General features: G+C 65.0%; 3 protein-coding genes across 3 annotated transcripts; all 3 read left to right on the top strand.

The window, feature by feature from the left end:
* Positions 1 to 15: 15 nt before the first annotated feature.
* EMIHUDRAFT_451216 (alanyl-tRNA synthetase) lies at positions 16 to 3928 on the top strand (the record flags this gene model as incomplete). Its single annotated transcript, XM_005771171.1, has 10 exons — positions 16 to 378; positions 486 to 570; positions 744 to 868; positions 1001 to 1396; positions 1464 to 1691; positions 1954 to 2210; positions 2586 to 2755; positions 2822 to 2901; positions 3101 to 3328; positions 3400 to 3928. The coding sequence occupies 10 exons, from the start codon at positions 16 to 18 to the stop codon at positions 3679 to 3681; spliced, it is 2214 nt and encodes a 737-aa protein (XP_005771228.1). The 3' UTR covers positions 3682 to 3928.
* A 1147-nt stretch (positions 3929 to 5075) lies between these two features.
* ELO_b (fatty acid elongase) lies at positions 5076 to 6063 on the top strand (the record flags this gene model as incomplete). The annotated part of the gene is made up of 3 exons (XM_005771170.1): positions 5076 to 5534; positions 5579 to 5662; positions 5842 to 6063. Coding segments are annotated over 3 exons (765 nt in total), but the record flags the coding sequence as incomplete, so codon positions are not given.
* Positions 6064 to 11030: 4967 nt separating this feature from the next.
* EMIHUDRAFT_436148 (hypothetical protein) lies at positions 11031 to 12156 on the top strand. Its single transcript, XM_005771169.1, has one exon. It carries the CDS (start codon positions 11102 to 11104, stop codon positions 12098 to 12100), a length of 999 nt encoding a protein of 332 aa, XP_005771226.1. The 5' UTR covers positions 11031 to 11101; the 3' UTR covers positions 12101 to 12156.
* The last annotated feature ends 7040 nt before the right edge of the window (positions 12157 to 19196 follow it).

The following is a 19196-nucleotide window of genomic DNA, read 5'->3' as shown; positions in this document are numbered from 1 at the left end:
TGGAACAACGTCTTCATGCAGTTCAACCGCGAGCGAGACGGCTCTCTCACCCCGCTGCCGGCGCCGTGCGTCGACACCGGCATGGGCCTCGAGCGTGTCTCGTCCATCCTGCTCGACAAGATGTCCAACTACGACATCGACGTCTTCGCCGCCCTCTTCAAGGCCATCCAGGCCGTCGTGCCGGGGCTGCGCGAGTACGCTGGCAAGGTTGGCGAGGACATGGAGGATGCGGCAAAGTGGACGGAGGATGAGCGTGTCGACATGGCCTTCCGCGTGGTCGCCGACCACATCCGCACGCTCACCTTTGCGATCACCGACGGCGCGCAGCCGTCTGCCGAGGGGCGCGGCTACGTGCTGCGCCGGATCCTGCGCCGCGCGGTGCGGTACGGCGGCGAGATCCTCAAGGCGAGGCCTTCTCCTCCTCCTCCTCCTCCTCCTCTTCTCATTCAGTCTTCTATGACTCCTGTTGTCTGCTGCCTTGTCAGGCACCCGAGGGCTTCTTCCACCAGCTCGTCGACGCCGTCGTGGAGCAGTTCGGCGACGCGTTCCCCGAGCTGCGCAAGGACCCAGGTGCGGACACTTCCGAGACACTTCCACTACCCCCCGCGAGCCAGAGGCCTGCCCGCCCCTCGCTATGCCCACCCCTCGCTATGCGCCGCCCAGGCGCTCTCTCGCCGTCGCCTTGCCTGCCTTCCTCCCCGCCCACACTCCCCGCCCGCACTGCCCGCCCCGGCCTGCCCCAGAGCGCGTCAAGGCGATCCTCCGCGAGGAGGAGGCCACCTTCTCGCGCACGCTCAAGAACGGGATCCGCCAGCTCGGCAAGTACTGCGAGAAGCTTCCGGCGGGAGGCACACTCTCGGGCGAGGAGGCGCAATCTCCCCACATCTCCCCCACATCTACATCCACATCTACATCTCCCCCACATCTCCCCCACATCTCCCCCACATCTCCCCCACGTCTCCCCCCCACCCCCGCCCTCCCTCATCGCCCCCCGTCTCAGGCCTTCAAGATGTACGACACGTACGGCTTCCCGGTCGACCTCACGTTGCTCATGTGCGAAGAGAAGGGCCTCACCGTCGACGAGGCGGGGTACGAGGCCGAGATGGAGCGCGCGAAGAAGCGGTCGCAGGAGGGCGGCTCCTTCTCGCGCGGCGGGTCGGTCGTGCTTGAGGCGGAGCAGACCGTCGCCCTCGCCGAGCGGATGGGCGTGCCGCGCACGGACGACGCCCCAAAGTGGGTCTGGGACTCGGCCGCAGGGGCGGGCCAGCCGCACGCCAGCACGCTGCGCGCGGCCATCGACCCGTCAAAGGTCTTCCACGAGTCCGTCACCGCCGAGACGGGGCTCGTCGGTCTCATCGTCGAGTCGACGCCGTTCTACGCGGAGGCGGGCGGGCAGGTGTGCGACGTCGGCACGCTCACTGTATCTCCCCATATCTCCCGAGATTACCCGAGATTACCCGCAGGTGTGCGACCTCGGCACGCTCACCACCGCCGCGGGCGCAGCCTTCCTCGTGGAGGACGTCCAGAGGTTCGGCGCCTTTGTGACCCACATCGGACGCGTGACGGCGGGCGAGCTCAAGCCCGGCGACGCGGTGCAGCTCTGCGTCGACTACGGCCGCCGCGCGCCGATCGCGCAGAACCACACGACGACGCACATGCTCAACTACGCGCTTCGCGCCGCGCTCGAGCAGGTCTGCGAGACACACTCACACACACACACACACACACACACACTCACACACACTCACACACACTCACACACACTCACACACACTCATACACTCATACACTCACATGCACACACGCGGACACCGCTCACCACGCGCACCGGGCCTTGCACTTGAAAACGCCTTCAGGGCTCCTGCCTTTCTAGACGTGGAGTCGAAAGGGCTGCACCTGGCCCTTGCCCCACACCCTCGTGTGTGTGGAGAAGTGTGCCTGACCCCGCCGCAGGACTGCGACCAGCGCGGCTCCCTCTGCGACGCCGAGAAGCTCCGCTTCGACTTTGCGTACCCCAAGCCGCTCACTGCCGAGCAGCTCGCCGCCGTGCAGGCGCAAGTCAACTCGCAGATCGGCGCCGACCTCGAGGTGCACACGTCGACGGTCGCGCTCGAGCAGGCGATGGCGATCAACGGGCTCCGCGCCGTCTTTGGCCAGCAGTGCCGCACCGCCCACGGGGCTGACCCCGCATTGGGTTCGATCCTGCGGAGGTATGGTACTAGGCGAGCAGTACCCCGACCCTGTCCGCGTCGTCTCCGTGGGTGGGCGCCGGCGCCGTAGATGCCGAGCCACACACTGGTGCGGCCCCAGCGACTGGTGCGGCCCCAGCGAGCTACTCGACAAGACTCGTGCGGCCTCGGCCGTGCTCGCTTCCTTCCCCGTGCTCGCTTCCTTCCCCGCCTTTCCGCAGCTCTTGTAGCCACTCCTGTAGCCACGCGACACCCCGCGAGCACACACACACACACACACACACACACACACACACACAGCGCGAGCACACACACACACACACACACACAGCGCGAGCACACACACACGCAGCGCGAGCAAGCGCTCCCGCGCTGACGGGCGGCCCCGTGCTCTAGGCCTGGCGTCGGCCAGATGGTCGCCGCGCCCGACCAGGGCGAGTGGCGCGGCTACTCGGTCGAGTTTTGCGGCGGGACGCACATCGCGCGCTCCTCCGAGCCGCAGCGCTTCGTGCTCCTCTCTGAGGAGGGTCTGGGCGGCGGCAACCGGCGGATCGTGGGGCTGACTGGCGAGCGCGCGGCGGCGGAGGATTCGCCCGCGACACGTCAATGACATGTCTAGACATGTCCCGCAGGCGAGCGCGCGGCGGCCGCGAACGCCACTTCGGCTGAGCTGATGGCGCGGATCGACAAGGCAGGCAGCCTCGAGGGCAAGGTGATCCGACCCCGCCACCCGCCACGCACACCCACGCCACCCGCCACGCACACCCACCACGCACACCCACGCCGCACACCCACGCCACACGCCCGCCACACGCCCGCCACACGCCCGCCACACGCCCGCCACACGCCCGCCACACGCCCGCCACACGCCCGCGCCCTACACACACCGGCCCCTTCACCCCTGCTGCCAGGCGATCGAGCCAGAGACCGCCGAGATCGCGCGGCTGCTCGAGACGGCGGTCGTGCCCGCGGCCGACCGCAAGGCGATGACGGCGAGCATCGGCGCGCTCAAGAAGCGCGCCATCGAGGCGGGGAAGGGCAACCTCAAGGCGGCGGCGGAGGCGGCAAAGGCGGAGGCGGTGCGGCTGGCCGAGGCGGCGCAGGGCGCGCGGTACCTCGCCCTCCTCCTCGAGACGGAGGCTCCAGCGCAGAGGTGGTCGTCGCCAGCCAGCCACGGGACGCATCCCTCACACCTCCGTGTGCCCACTAGGCGGACGCAAAGGTGGTTGAGGCTGCGGCGACGGCCGCCGGCGCCGCCCTCGTGGGCGTGCCTCTGCTGGTGCTCGGCGCGGGCAAGACGGCCTGCGCGCTCGCCACCGCCCCAGACGGCAGCCCGGTCGACGCAAAGGAGTGGGTCAACGCCGCGCTCGGCGCGTGCGGGGGCAAGGGCGGCGGCAAGCCCAACCGCGCGCAGGGCGCGGCGCGCGACCCGACCAACGTCGCGCAGGCGCTCGAGGCCGCAAAGGCGTTCGCCGAGGCGAAGCTGGGCTGAGGCCTGCAGGCGGGCGCCCGCTGCTACGCGGCGACTCGCGCGCCGATAGTCTACGCTGAGGCAACCCAGCTGGCGTGTGTCGCACACATCACAGTTGCTCGCGGCTGCACATTTATATGCACACACCGGCCGACACCGACACCGGCCTCCAGACCCGCTCGTTCGCCCTCCGCGCGACAAGCGCGCCACACGGACGTAGCCGCTTGCGGCCCGCGGGTAAATACGTTTCCGCAAACCGCGGAAAAATACAAACCGCGCCGGCATTTTTTGGCCCTCTCTAGTTCTTTTTCGGTGCCACGTGGTCCGGTGCGTCGCCGTCGCGGGTGTGTGTGATAGGGTCGCTCCTCGACCCTCGTGTCCAGAGTAGCGCCCAGTCCGATAAAAAGAATTGGGAAGTATACCTGAGAACGAGACCGCCCGGTGCCGTGGCCACTGCGCACTGGGGTGTGTCTTCAACTTCATTGCACATTGGAGTTCTTCTTCGAAAAATTCTCCACGTAAAATTCTTTTTGGTCAGAACCAGACGATGCCGCGCACCTACGTGCGTCACACACACACACACACACACACACACACACACACAACAAACAAATGACGTGTGAGTGTTAGATTTGTTTGGTATTGCTAAAAATCTCTCTCACACACACACAAGAAAGAGAAAACACACACGCGCGCGCGCGCGCACACACACACACACACACACACACACACACACACACACACACACACACACACACACACACACACACACACGCACACGCACACGCACGAAAGATGAAAATTCTTTTCTCCAAAAGCGCGCCAGTCCCGTGCCCAGTGTTGTGCGCGCGCGTAAAATTCTTTTCTCCACTGGCACGGGCTGCAGATGCAGCGCTTGTCTGTCGTTCTCCACACCGCCGTGGCGTGGCAGACGGTGAACGAGCTAGCGTGCGGGGACAGCGGCATTGTGCACGGAGCTAAGTGCATTGCCGTTCTTAACGGAGTCGCTTAGGCGGCTCCGGTGGTGTGCCGGTGATAGTACTAGCACGCGCCAGTTCGCACCTGTGTCGAGCCTGTGTGCTGTGAGAGAGACGTGAAATATTTAAATTCTTTTCTCCAGCCCAAGGTGTTGGCTGTCGGCGTCGCCTCAACAACTCTCCTCACTCTCGCCGACGCCCCTGTGCACCACCGGGTTGTCGCTCATGCCCAGCCCCTTCGCCGTCGACGGCTATGTCGACTTCCCGGCCAACTCCGGCCCGGACGCGATGCGCTCGCCCGCGTGCAATTACTACACATGGGACACGCTGATGCACGGCGACCTGTGGGCGGAGCTGATGCCGCGACCAGGCCGCGACTGCGACTTCGGGCACGCCCGGCCCGAGTACCGGGAGACGATAGCAATCTTCGACGGGTGGTACTGGACGCGCTGGACCGCCAACCACTGGGAGATCCCCATCGCCGCTGCCACGCTCTACCTGCTGATGATCGCGACGCTCAAGCTGACGATGGGGCCGCGCAACGGCGGCCGCAAGGCGCTCAAGCTGACGCGGGTGGTGCTCGCATGGAACTTCTTCCTCTCCGCCTTCTCCATCGCTGGCATGTGCTACACGGTCCCCCTGCTCCTCTTTGGTGAGAGCGGCGTGCTGACCGCCGGCTGGTACGCGTCGGTCTGCAACTCGGCGGCGTCGTACGGGCATGGGTACCCGGGGCTGTTTGTGTGCCTGTTCATCTACTCGAAGCTGGCCGAGCTGCTCGACACCTTCTTCCTGCTGGTGCGCAAGTCCCCGGTCATCTTTTTGCACTGGTACCACCACCTCACCGTGCTGCTCTTCTGCTGGCACGCTTACTCGGCGCGGATCGGCACCGGCCTCTGGGTTGGCGAGATGGCCCGAGATGAGCCGAGATCAGCCGAGAGTAGGCGCGGATCGGCACCGGCCTCTGGTTTGCGGCGATGAACTACTCGGTGCACGGCATCATGTACGCGTACTTTGGGCTGACGCAGGTCTGCTCACCCGCATACGCACCGGGCCTTGCACTTTGAGTGTGCCGTGCCAGCTCCTGCCCGTGTCCCGGTGTGGAGATGCGAGGGACAGCCTGGCCCTTGCCTCCACCACGTTGTGTGTGTGGAGACGCTTACCTGACCTGACCTGACCTGACCTCACCTAACCGTATCTGACGCAGGCGGGCGACGGCCCAAAGAACTTCGCCAAGCGCTTCTCGATGCTCATCACGACCCTCCAGCTCACCCAGATGGTCTTTGGGATCGCGGTGACCGTCTCGTCGGTCGTCTACCTCTCGCGCGGGCTGCCGTGCTACGTCTCGCTCTTCAACTCGCTGCTCGGGCTGGGCATGTACGCCTCGTACTTCGTCCTCTTCCTCCAGCTCTTCCTCTCGCACTACGTCTACAACACCAAGGGCGCGCCCCCGGCCGCCAAGGCCAAGCACGAGCCCCTCCTCGAGCCGCACTGCCCGCCCGCACTCTCCGCCGCGGCCGACGGGGCCGCGAAGGCGCGCCCGGTGGCCGGCAAGCGGCAGAGCAAGGAGCAGTGAGGCCTTGTATGAGCCGTGTCGCGCTCTCGCGCATCGATGGACAGCGAAGGTGCGGCTGGAGGCGGGGAGGGGGGTGGTGCGCTCGGAGCCCCCCGCCGGCGTTGGGGGCTTGCGAGACGCCGCGGGCAGGGCCGCATTCCGTGAGTCTCGCATGTGCTTAGGGGACCCCTAGGCTTAAAAGGGTGGGCCCTGGGGCGCCTGCGGCTTAAACGGCTTAAAACTTGCCATGGCAAGTTTTAAGAGCTGCTGGGCCGCCGATTCCTTAAACGGTCTTAAACGCTTAAACGGTGCGGGAGAGCTCCCGAGGTCGATGGTCCGGGAGGCTCGGTAGACACGCCGGAGGCCGGGAAGCTGGCTACAGTCAGCTAGCACGTCCCCTATGCGAGTATGGCTCCTGCCAGTGCACCAGACTTACAGATGTGTCTTCAGAGGCGGGTTTGTGCCTAATAACGGCAGTATTGGAGAAAACGGCGCGGAACCCAGCGACGCATGCCGGTGTAGAGGCCGATTTTCTTAAACGGTCTTAAAAGAGGGACCCCCCGTGCCTGCAATCTCTTAAATGGCAAGTTAAGCCCCCAAACCTCCTCGTTTCTTAAAAGGTCTTGAAAAAATACGGGCCTCAGAACCCTAGGGGTCCCCTAAGCGCATGTGTGTTTGGCTGGGGCGCACGTCTCCAAACACAAGCGAAAAGGGGGGGCGACCCTCGCACATCACCACAACCGGGCACAGGCAGGAGTGGCATTTCTTTTTTCAAAGTGCAAGGTGTGAATGACAGCTTTATGATAGGGTTACTACGACGAACTATGCGGCAATCGACTGGCCTGGGGCGCAAGGCCCGGATCGCCCCCACACGGCCCACACGCAGAGACCTCGTAGTAAAGCCGTAACCCCTCAGCGCAACCGACTTGGATGGGCCGTGTCCACGCCTTGCCCCCTTGGTCGTCGAGGCACCATGAAGCCGACCTACCCCTCCGTGCCGCCAATCGACGGCAACGTACCCGTATTGCTCTCTTGGGACATGAAGGCTCTGACGTCTGAGGCATGAGGCGAAAGTGCCCGGGCGCGCGCGAGTCGGCCACTTCGGGCAAGGATCGCCAAGAAGAATTTTACGTGCCATGCAACCCGCGTGCCACTTTTGTTCGGGGCGAGAATTACGTCCTCTTGGCAGCAAAGAAAGAGGATTTTTGTTGTGCCGACTTCGCGTGTGCTCCGCTTCTGAGAGAGAGATTTTGAGAGAAGAGAGAGAGAGAGAGAGAGAGAGAGAGAGAGAGAGAGAGAGAGAGAGAGAGAGAGAGAGAGAGAGAGAGAGAGAGAGAGAGAGAGAGAGAGAGAGAGAGAGAGAGAGAGAGAGAGAGAGAGAGAGAGAGAGAGAGAGAGAGAGAGACCTCTGTGCTTCTCTCTCTCCATCCTTCCTTGCTTGCGTCCCCCCATGCCGCCTGTCGTGTCCAGTCTCTGGCCCATCTTCTAACTCCCATATATGGTAAAATTCTATCTCCCCAGTGTTGTGCGAGGGAGCTTTGTTGTAAAATTCTATCTCCCAAGAAAAGAAAGTCCCGATGCTCGATTTCCTCGCGGCGTCTCACAAAACCTGCCCCGAGAGGATGCCTTGCGGCGGCTGCGGCCGCATCCTGGCGCTGCGCGCGACCGGCCCCTCTCGGTGTGCTCTGCGGAACGGCCTCGCTCGAACGCGCGCCTGCCGGGTCGGGGCGGTCACGGGACCGGCTGAAATTGCGGCCGCAGCTGCTTGGGGGGGTGAGGATGGCCGGGCTTGAACGGCTTCTCGCGAGGTACCCGCATCCCGACGCAGCAGCGATTTGGCATTCTATATCTTTCGCGGCCTTCGCCGAGCGCAGGCGAGGCATAGGGAACCCGCATTAAATTTCTGTTAATGCACCTAGATTTCTTTTTTTCGCGCACCCGCCCGCGCCGAGCCAAAGGAGCTCCGCGGAGCCGCCAGGCGCCCACCCCGGCGATTCGCTCGCTACGCGTCGCTCACCGCCGGGGCGGGCGCCTGGCGGCGCCGCTGCGCAAAAAGAGAAAATCCCGAAGCACGGACCCGAGGGCAGCGATATTTAGAATAGAAAAAGAAATTGACGGCCCGCCTCTGACGCCGGCGCCGTGAGCCTCCCTCGATGGCCTCCCATCGCATCGGCGCCCGCGTCGCGGGCCTCTCGCCAGCGCAGCTGTGCGCCATCATCGAGGCGCAGGCGGGCGCGAGCGACGCCGCGCTGCGCGTGGCGGAGGAGCACGCCGCTCGGCTCGTGGAGCAGCCCGAGTGGGTGCTCTCCGAGGTCCTCCTCTCGCCGGACCTCGCCCCGCACATCCTCGCCCAGCTGCCGACCACGGAGCACGCCGTCAAGGGGACGTGCCGCGCGTGGCGCCGCGGCTGGAAGGAGACGCTGAAGAAGCGCAAGAGGCCGCACCTGGCCGTGTTCGGCGGCCGCGACAGCGAGTTCGAGTTCCTCAACTCGCTGGAGCGGTACGACCCGTCAACGAATGAGTGGGAGGAGGAGGCTGTGGCGCCGATGTCTGCGGCACGAAGCTATGTCGGCAGGGCGGTGCTCGACGGCAAGCTTTACGTGATGGGCGGCGAGAGTGAGGCCGACGGCGCAACTTCAAACCTGGTGGAGCGGTACGACTTGGCTGCGAAGTTGTGGGAGGCGGTGGCGCCGATGGCGACACCACGCGTGAATCACGCCGTGGCGGTGCTCGACGGCAAGCTGCATGCTGTGGGAGGCGGTGGCGACGATGGCGGCGGCGCGGGACTCTCACGGCGTGACAGTGCTCGATGGCAAGCTGTACGCTGTTGGGCGGCTTCTGTAACGACGGCGGCTTCAACACCGGCCTCGTCAGCTCGGTGGAGCGGTACGACCCGGTGCTGAATGCGTGGGAGGCGGTGGCGCCGATGGCGGCGGCGCGGTGTGATCACGCCGTGGCGGTGCTCGATGGCAAGCTCTATGGCGCAGGCGGATTGGGTACCGGCCACAACCGCCTCAGCTCGGTCGAGCGGTACGATCCGGCAGTGGGCGCGTGGGAGGCGGTGGCTCCGATGGCGGAGGCGTGGAGGAGGGCTTTCGCTGTCTTGATGTAGTCGCCGTTGTCTGTTGCGTGCTAGCCACGGCGCAGAAAGAAAGAAAGAAAACAGACAACCCAAGGGAGGGATGGGAGGACGGCACGCCGCCACCACACAGGGATTTTAAGGAGAGGTGTGTGGTGCGCTAGCCGTCGCCCACCCTAGGGAGTCTGCCTCTTCCTATCTCTCTTCGCAGTCTCTCGCCGCTTCTCGCTGCAATCTTCATGCCACCTCGCGGTCGTCCCACTCTCGTCGTTCTCTCCCTTGTCATTTCCTCCTCTGTCGCGTCGTGTGGAGTGTGGGAAAGGGACCCATTTTCTTTTTGCCGGCAGCTGCGAGCTCATACCGTCACTGGGGTGCGCTCCGGTTACGCGCCGTTCTGCGCCGATGGCCTCCCACCGCATCGGCGCGCGCGTCGCGGGCCTCTCACCAGCGCAGCTGTGCGCCATCATCGAGGCGCAGGCGCAGGCGGGCGCGAGCGACGCCGCGCTGCGCGTGGCGGAGGAGCACGCCGCTCGGCTCGTGGAGCAGCCCGAATGGGTGCTCTCCGAGGTCCTCCTCTCGCCGGACCTCGCCCCGCACATCCTCGCCCAGCTGCCGACCGAGGCGCACGCCGCCAAGGGGACTTGCCGCGCGTGGCGCCGCGGCTGGAAGGAGACGCTGAAGAAGCGCGAGAGGCCGCACCTGGCCGTGTTCGGCGGCCGCGATGAGAACAACGATATTGTTAGCTCGCTGGAGCGGTACGACCCGTCCACAAATGAGTGGGAGGAGGAGGCTGTGGCGCCGATGCCGACGGCACGACTAATTGTCGAGACGGCGGTGCTCGATGGCAAGCTCTACGCGGCGGGCGGCCAGAGTGAGGCTGACGGAGCAACTTCCAACCTGGTGGAGCGGTACGACCTGGCCACGAAAGCATGGGAGGCGGTGGCGCCGATGGCGACGCCACGCGAGAGTCACGCCGTGGCGGTGCTCGACGGCAAGGTCTATGCTGTTGGTGGGTACAGCGACGGCGTCGGCCACCTCAGCTCGGTCGAGCGGTACGACCCGGCGGCGAACGCGTGGGAGGCGGTGGCGCCGCTGGCAGAGGCACGGCATTCTCACGCCATGGCGGTGCTCGACGGCAAGCTGTACGCTGTTGGCGGGTACAACGGCGGCGACGGCTACCTTAGCTCGGTCGAGCGGTACGACCCGGCGGCGAACGCGTGGGAGGCGGTGGCGCCGATGGCGACTGCGCGGCGTGACCATGGCGTGGCGATGCTCGACGGCAAGCTGTACGCTGTGGGCGGATTCGATGGTGGCCGCCTCAGCTCGGTCGAGCGGTACGACCCGGCTACGAGCGCGTGGGAGGCTGTGGCGCCGATGGCAACGGCGCGGCTTGCTCACGCCATGGCGGTGGTCGACGGCAAGCTGTACGCTATGGGCGGGAACAACAACGGCTTCCTCAACTCGGTCGACCGGTACGACCTGGCAGTGGGCGCATGGGAGGCGGTGGCGCCGATGGCGGCGGCGCGGATGGAGGCTTTCGCCGTCTTGATGATGTAGTCGCCGTTGTGTGCGCGCTAGTCCCACGGCGTCGGGGGTGGAGTGTGTGCAGTCCCTCGCCTCAGTGCGTGTTTAAGAAAAACCGACGATCGAAAACAAAAAACGCAAACCCCGTCGCAGTCCTCGGCTCAGCAGACGCCAGTGGTGGCGGCGTACCGTCCTCCCATCCCTCCCTTGGGTTGCCAGTTTTCTTTCTTTCTTTTCAGCAGACGCCAGATGGCCTCCCACCGCATCGGCGCCTACCCCCGGGACAGTGACTGACCCTTTAGCCACTGCATGCTGAGAAGCGCTCTCTCGCTCCTCCTCCTTCGCGTGTTCGCCATGGCCGCCGACCGGCCCGCGCGCCTGCGGGCAGTATTCAGCGACCTTGACGGCACGCTCGTCCACTTCCCATCGTGGTTCGAGGAGCATGGCGCCAAGATTGTGAGCCGCGACGCCGAGGCGAAGCGCTGCGTGGTGGAGAGTGCCACCGGCGAACGGCGCGAGTGTCGGCTCCTGCCGTCCAGCACGATGGGCGACGGGGTCGTATCAGAGCGCACCGTCGAGCTCGTCCGCCAGCTGCGCGCCGAGGGCGTGCTCTTCGCGGTGGTGACGGCCGCGCGGAAGTCGACGCTGCTGGCGCGGCTGCCGCTGCTACCGGCGTGCGACGTCGCGGTCGGCGAGACGGGCTCGCGCATCCTCCTCGAGGACGGAGCCGTCGACGTCGAGTGGGCCGCCCGCTTTGAGGCGGTTTGCGGTCCGCTCGAACGGGAGATGGACGTCACTCACCGGCCGGAACCGCTGTGGCGGCTGTTTCGACGGCTGCAGTCGATCCGCGGCTTAAAGTGCGACGCTCGCTCCTACTACGGCTGCTTCCGGGCCGACACGGGCGACGATCCGAGCGTGGACGCGGCGCTGCGCGCGTGCGTCGAGCGCGAGCTGCCGGCGGGCGTGAGCTGGGCGATGAACCTGGGCAAGTACGACTTTTACCCCGCGCTGAGCGGGAAGGGCAACGCCGTCTCGTACCTGCAGGCCAAGCACGGCGTCGCCGCCGCCGAGTCCGCCTGCCTCTTCGACGACGACAACGACCTGCCGATGGCGGAGCGGTGCGGCGCGCACCTGCTGCCCGGGCTCACCTCCGCCTCGGTGGCGCACGCGGCTGAGGCGCACCCGGACTGGTACGTCGCCCCGAGCGCGGGCCAGGGCGTCTTCGCCGTCGAGGAGTGCCTAGAGCGGCTGCTCGCCCGCGTCCGTGCGGAGAAGGCTGGCGAGGGGGCGCAGCCTGTCGGCGCGTGATGTTGGCTCGGGCTTCATTCATTTTCTTTCGGCGGTAAAAGTTTTTAAAGATGTAATTCCCGCCGTGTCCGGCTCTGGAATGGGTGGAGGGTGGCCCGGAGATCCGCGGATTCTCAAAAATAAAGAATTCAACCCCAAAAGCAAAACAAAGTTTATTCTTAGATTGGCCACAGTGGGACGAACGAGGGCCGCGACGGCGGCCCAAGCGGGAGGGAGCGGAGACAGTCGGCAGCGAGCGAAGTGGGTGAGACTGATGATGCTCCTTCGACTTAGGGAGCGGTTCAGCTGCTGGGCGGGCTTCAGGGTGGTGCTCACGCGAAAAGGAATCGACGCGATGTACAAAGCATATACAACAAGAGGAGAAAGAAGAGGACGGACATCAGTGATGACGAAACAGAAGCTAGCGCAGACGAGGGCAGGGCAGACCCGGGGACGGCGGAGTCGGAGCAGACGGCATCGGCCGCCGAGGAAACGTTGCAATCGGAAGAGGCACGAGGAGGGCGGCGACCTCAACCGACTGTGTATGGAGCACCCGTCACCAGACGACGCAGGGCGGACGACGGGGAGGCGGAGCAGACGCGCAGGGCGAGACGAGGGAGGGAGCAGGATGTTGCGGAGATCAGCAGGAGGATGTACGACGAGATTAGGAGCAGCAGGGACCCGAGGGACCATGTGGAAGACGGCTAGTGCTAGTCCCCCATCGGGAGGACGACCCCGGCTAGTCGCCGACCACACCCACAAAGAACCCTGCACAAAGATCGCAAGGGCGGGGGCCTGTTCCTTTTTACCCATCTCACAGTAGAGAGGTGTCCGTTTTTATTTATTTATTTATGAAAAAACAGCAATACGAGCTCGGGCAGTATGTATTCTAGAATAAACCGAGTGCACTTGCGTGCTCCGTAATCATCAGTTACGTAAGATCCATGCCGGACCGCACGCTCTCCATGCGCAGTTTCCATGCCCCAGCCTCGTGAACAAAGCTTTCGATCTGCGGTAGCATTTTGGGTAAATAAGTCACATCGCATCGGCGAGCGCCGAAATCGCCATTGCGACTGCTCGTGTCCTCGGTCGCCGCCGTCGCGTGGTTGAGCAGGGCCACTGGGCCGGGCGATGTACCTCATCTTTGGCATAATCTCCACCGTCCTCCTGCTGTCCCTCGTGCAGGCAAACTTTGAGTTTGAACGGTGCTCCGGCAGGGACGTCGCCAGAGTGCGGCAGGATCCGCACCTGGACCTGTCAAAGGGCGGCCGGGCGGACTTTCGGGGCGAGGACGGTGCGCTCTACAACTACCTCTCCACGCCGGGGCTGAGCGTCAACGTGCGGATCGAGGAGGCGCTCTACACCCTCCACGACGGCAAGCTCCTCGTCAATGGGACCTTCATGACGGAGGTCCACGTCTCTGCCCTCGTCGCGGGCGACCGCTTGTGCAAGTGGGGGTACGTGAGCTACGTTGCCCGCGAGCTGAACGGTCCCCCCCCCCCCCCACCCCACCCCACCCCGCCCAAAAAACAACCTCCTCCCAGCCCTACTCCGCATCAGCCTGCCCAGCCACGCCCGTCCCATCTCCCCATCTCACCTCGCCCCGCCTCATCTCGCACCCATCGTCTCGCCCACAGATCAGAACTGGGGCTGGAGCAATGTCAAGGGTTCCTGCGGTGGCCACGACTTCATGCTCGGGCCAAACTCGGAAAGGTTCTGCGGTGGGCTTCATGCATCGACCAAGATGTCCACCGCGACTATCGAGGTGAACCCATTCACCACCGACACCAACGGGGCGCCGTGGAAGATCATCGTGCACGGCGAACACGTACACGACCGAATTGCCGGTCCTAGCCACCGGCTCGACATCGAGCTCTCCTACTCGCCCCAAAGGAAGCCGCTGATCGCGCACGGCCTCATCGGCCAGTCCTTTGCCGACCCGGTGCCGCGCATTGGAAGGCTCGACGTCTACCCTGATGCGGGCACCTTTGTCACCTCGGCGCAGGCCGAGGGCGCCATCGAGGGCACTGGCAAGATGTACGCGATGCGCTCGCCCTACGAGACCGACTTCGTCTTCTCGCGTTTCGCCGGTGAGGCGGTGAACACAGGAACGGCTGAGGCGGGAATGGCGCTCTGCGACAAGAAGTTCGCCCAGGAGGTTGCGGACGTCGACAGGCGCCTCAGAAACATGGCCTTGGGCGCCGTCAAGCAGGGCATCGACGGCTGGCGGCAGTTCATGCGCGAGGAGGCGAAGGCCACCCTCGTTGCGCGTGCCACGTCGCTCGAGGTACAGCCCGGAGAAGGGATGACGGAGGCCCGTCGCCGGCTCGCCGAGGAGCCTGTTTGTCTTCCCGCCTCCTCGTTCGCTCTCAAGATTGGCGCGACCCGGCGGCGGCGCGCGCTCGCCGCCATCGACCTGGACGCCGTCGAAGCCGCCAAGATCAAGTCCTTCGCCAACGGCGACCCCCCCGTGACTGTCACCGCCGAGCAGATGGCCCTCGAGGACCTCGGCGACAGCACGGTGCGGGTGACCATCGTGCAGGCCGAGGGGGGGCCGACCGCCCAAGACATCACGGCCGCCGCGACGCTGCCGGCTTTCCTCGCAAGCATGGCCGAGGAGCTTGGAGCCCCGGTGGGCATGGAGGAGGAGCCCACCACGATCTCGATCACGGTGCTCTACAAGCCGCCGCCGCCGCCGCCGCCGCCGACTCCGCCGCCGCCCTCAGTCTCGCCCTCTCCGCCGCCGCCGACTCCGCCGCCGCCCTCAGTCTCGCCCTCTCCGCCGCCGCCCTCGGCGCCGCCACCCTCGGCCTCGCCCTCTCCACCGCCGCCGACTCCGCCGCCGCCCTCTCCGCCGCCACCCTCGGCCTCGCCCTCTCCGCCGCCGCCCTCGGCGCCGCCGCCCTCGGCACCGCCCTCTCCGCCGCCGCCCTCCCCGCCCCCCTCGCCGCCGCCCTCGCCGCCGCCCTCGCCGCCGCCGCCCTCGGCGCCGCCGCCTAATTCGCCCACGCCCGCCGGGACGATGTGCAACGACAGGTTCCACTTCGGACAGACAATCACAGTTACCAACACCGATTGGTACACTGGCCGCACGAAAGATGGCGTCGGCACCACTGGGCGAGCTGTGTGCATGTGCAGCAGCCAGTGTGATATGTGGAGCAGTCACACTATTGCGATATGTGTGGAGCAAGGCATTCCTACCGACGGCCCTTATCACAACCAGTATCAGCATTGCGACCCCGCCACCTCGCAACCATCGTGGTGCCCAAATGACCGCCTCTTCATGATCGCGTGCTCGTGGTTCGATTGAAGGGCGCCAAGGCCAAGATCTGGAGAACGGTGAGTTTAGTGATTCTGAGATCAGGTTAGTCGTTTCCCCTTTCGACAGTTGGCGGGGAATGGGCGACGGCGGCGAGGGCGGTGGTGGCGACGGAGCGGCGTCGGAGAGGGCGGCGGTGGAGAGGGGGCGGGCTCGGCGACGGCAGGCTCGCGTCGTTGGGAGGCGGGTCTAACCCAGCGGCACGGGCACCGAGGTCGCGTCGAGGTCTGGGCGGCCGTTTCTGGCTTGGGTCCTGCAGCGTCGCCGGCTGGGGGAGAGGGGAGGGGAGGGGAGGGGAGGGGAGGGGAGGGGAGGGGAGGGGAGGGGAGGGGCGTCGGGTTCGCTCTGCCGCTTGGCTCTGGGGAGAGGCAGGCGAGGGGCGGGCAGAGAGCGAGGGGCGGGGAGAGGTGAGGGTCGCTTGTCGCTGGGAGAGAGGGTGCGTGGCGCTAGCCTTGGTGCGGAGGCGGTCGTACGCGAAAGAACCCTGCACAAAGACCGCAGGGCGGGGACCTGTTCCTTTTTACCCATCTCCTAAAGAAAGAAAGAAAACACACAACCTAGCAGAGGTGGCCATTTCAGTTTTTATTTTTTCTTAGATTGGAGCGGGACGTAGAGCTCTACGGCGGCGATCAGAGACAAGTCCTCGCTTCTAAGCGATCGCCTCTCCTCCAACATGGCCATCGCGCTCGTATACAGTGCCGCGTTCGCGACGCACGAATCCGAAACGTGCACACTCGATCCGGCAATGGACGACTGGGGCTTCGTCGGCACCATGCACGTCCCTACCGACAGAGACGGCCTTTATTTTTGTGGCTCCAACCGGCGCCCTCCGGGCCATCACGTGGGGCCAATGGCAGCCGTGTACACGGAGCTTAGGGCGCTGTGTCGGCAACGCTGCCTCGACGACCCATCCTGCATCGCGTATCAGACCGGAGAGCAGTCCATCCTGCCGTACCTTGACTCGCTCGGCGGCGGCGGTGGCCGCCGGGTCGCGGCGTTCAACTGCCTGCTTGAGCGTTCGTCGCACGGTGACACTGTCGCTTGGAACGACAACGACCGGCCATGCGAGTGCCGGATCGAGGCCGCCTGCTGGCGGAGGGCAGTCCTTGCGCCCGCCTGCCGCGAGAGGGACTTTCCGGTGAAGCCGTCCGGCATCTGGACCTGGCCTGCGGGCAACCGGTCCGAGATTGCTGCGGCCTCCTGCCTGCCCATCGGAGCAGACGCGCCGCCCCGGCGGGGCGACAGCGACAGCTGCGAGGCGGACCTGGACGGCGCAGGCTGGGTTGTGGCGTTCCACGCCAACCGGTCCGGGCTTGAGCTCCTCGAACTCGCCAACTGCTTCATGCGGAGTCTCGCCCACGACGGGGATGCGTCGGCCGACCGGCTGCAGGAGGTTCCCAAAGCTGACCGCGTTTTTATCTGTGGAGCGCCGCCGCCGCCGCCCCGCTATGCCCGTGCCCCCCCGCCCCCGCTGGCGTACGTGACTGGCGGCCTCACTCTGCTCGAGATTGGCGGCATCATCGTCGGCGGGCTCGCCGGCTTGATTCTCCTCGGCTTCTCCCTCTTGCTGTGTTTCCGCTGCGTGCGAGTTTGGAGGGAGGAGAGAGAGAGGCAGCGGGCTATGCGGCCACACCAGCCCATGACCGCCGCCGCCGCTGAGGCGTCCGTCGCTGCCAGTATCTCGGCGGAGGGGGGTATCCAATCGCCTCCTGCAGATGATGCAGCAGAGACGACGAAACCTTCTGCCGACGCGGCGACAATGCTCGCACAAGCGCCGACGATGCGCTCCGCGAAGACAGTCGAGGTGGAGGCGGCGGCAGATGCGGCGTACGCGCAGGCGACGGCGCTGCTGCGGCAGCTCGAAGGCGAGAGAGGACAGCCCACACGGGCGCATCTTTGAGAGGACAACGACGACGACGTGCCGAAATAGAGTCCTAGTCCTAAACTTATAAAAAGAAAGCGCCACTAGCTACCGGGCTTCTGGCGGCTGTCGGTGTCGGAGGGCGCCTGGGTCTAAATTTAGTGCGGTGTGAAGTGTTTATCTACTGCATCTTTAGCACACTTTAGCGCAAATTTAGCGCAACTTTAGCGCAAATTTAGCGCGAGTTCACTGCGACTTTACATCCAGATTTAGCGAGGTTTAGTGCGTGCGCGCGCGAGAGAGAGAGAGTTGTGTTTGTCGTGCGCGTGCCCAGTGTCGTGCGCTCGCCGCAAATTCTTGCTGGTGTACCTGCCTGCCTGTGTTAGTGCCAGTCAGTGCGCGCCAGTCCTGTGCCTAGTGTCGTGCGAGGGAGTTTGGTTGTAAAATTCTGGTTGCAGGCGAAGTCTGGCTGCGTGCCCTGGCGAGTAGAGGCCCCGAAAGAAAGAAAGAAAACAGGCAACCCAAGGGAGGGATGGGAGGACGGCACGCCGCCACCACACAGGGATTTTAAGGAGAGGAGTGTGGTGCTAGCCGTCGCCCACCCTCGGGCGTCTACCACTTCCTATCTCTCTTCGCAGTTTCTCACCAATTCTCGCAGCGACCTTCAGCTTCATGCCACCTCTCGTTCTTCCCACTCTCGTCCTCGTTCTCTCTCCTGCTGTTTCATCCTCTGACTCATCGCTCTCCTCGGCCTCGTTCTGAGACGCCGCTGCCGTCTGCCTTGCTCTCGCTGCTTCTCTCGCCTCTCTGGACGCTGCTCCGCCCTCCTCGCGGCATAATTTGGCCCCTCGAGTTTATCGAGCTCCCTCGCGCAAGGACCACATTTCTGACTCCCACTCCGATCATCTGCCTCCAAGTCATGCCGTTGCTCAGGTCCACTCTCGTTTCGAGCACTTGTACCTCAACGACCGGTTGTGGGTGGCAGACACGCTCCTGAAGCCGGTCGGGCTGTTGGCCGGCACAAGAGTCAGCCCCTCCGCCTTCACTGCTGCCTGCACCTCCACCTTACTCATCGGCGGACGTGCGGGCAAACAGTGTGCAAACTTTACCGGTATGGGAGTTTTTGGCTAATCAAACCCAAGGCCTGCACTAATCAAAAAGTGGTACGGGATACCAGTTGCCTCACGGAAATCAAAGCGAGTCGGAGTGCCTTCTTGGTGGCAAAATCGGCAAAATCGGCAAAATACCGGGTATTTTGCGGGTATACCTGGAAAAACCCGGGTATACCCAGACCGGTGACGCTGTCATCCGACCCCCCCACGGCGTACAGGAGGCCGTTGTGCGACGCGAGCCCGAAGCGGTAGCGGGCGGTGAGGAGGTCCGGCCCGGCGGTCCATGAAGTGCCGTTGAACGTCTCAACCGAGCTGAGCACGGTGTAGCTGCTGTCGTGCCCCCCCACGGCGTACAGGAGGCCGTTGTGCGACGCGAGCCCGAAGAAGGCGCGGGCGGTGAGGAGGTCCGGCCCGGCGGTCCATGAAGTGCCGTTGAACGTCTCAACCGAGCTGAGCAAGGTCCAGCTGCTGGTCTGCCCCCCCACGGCGTACAGGAGGCCGTTGAGCGACGCGAGCCCGAACTTAAAGCGGGCGGTGAGGAGGTCCGGCCCGGCGCTCCATGAGGTGCCGTCACACACCTCGACCGAGCTGAGTGTGTTGGCGCTGAAGCCCCTGCTGTCCAACCCCCCCACGGCGTACAGGAGGCCGTTGTGCGACGCGAGCCCGAAGCGGAAGCGGGCGGTGAGGAGGGCCGGCCCGGCGCTCCATGAGGTGCCGTCACACACCTCGACCGAGCTGAGTGTGTTGGCGCTGAAGCCGTTGCCGTCCAACCCCCCCACGGCGAAGAGGGGCGGCGAGAAGGGCGTCGATGGCGGCGAGAGGGGC

Source organism: Emiliania huxleyi, assembly GCF_000372725.1.
Source record: "Emiliania huxleyi CCMP1516 unplaced genomic scaffold EMIHUscaffold_39, whole genome shotgun sequence".
NCBI lineage: Eukaryota > Haptophyta > Isochrysidales > Noelaerhabdaceae > Emiliania > Emiliania huxleyi.
Note: the sequence above shows the minus strand (reverse complement) of the source record. Positions and strands in the feature narration are given on the sequence as shown.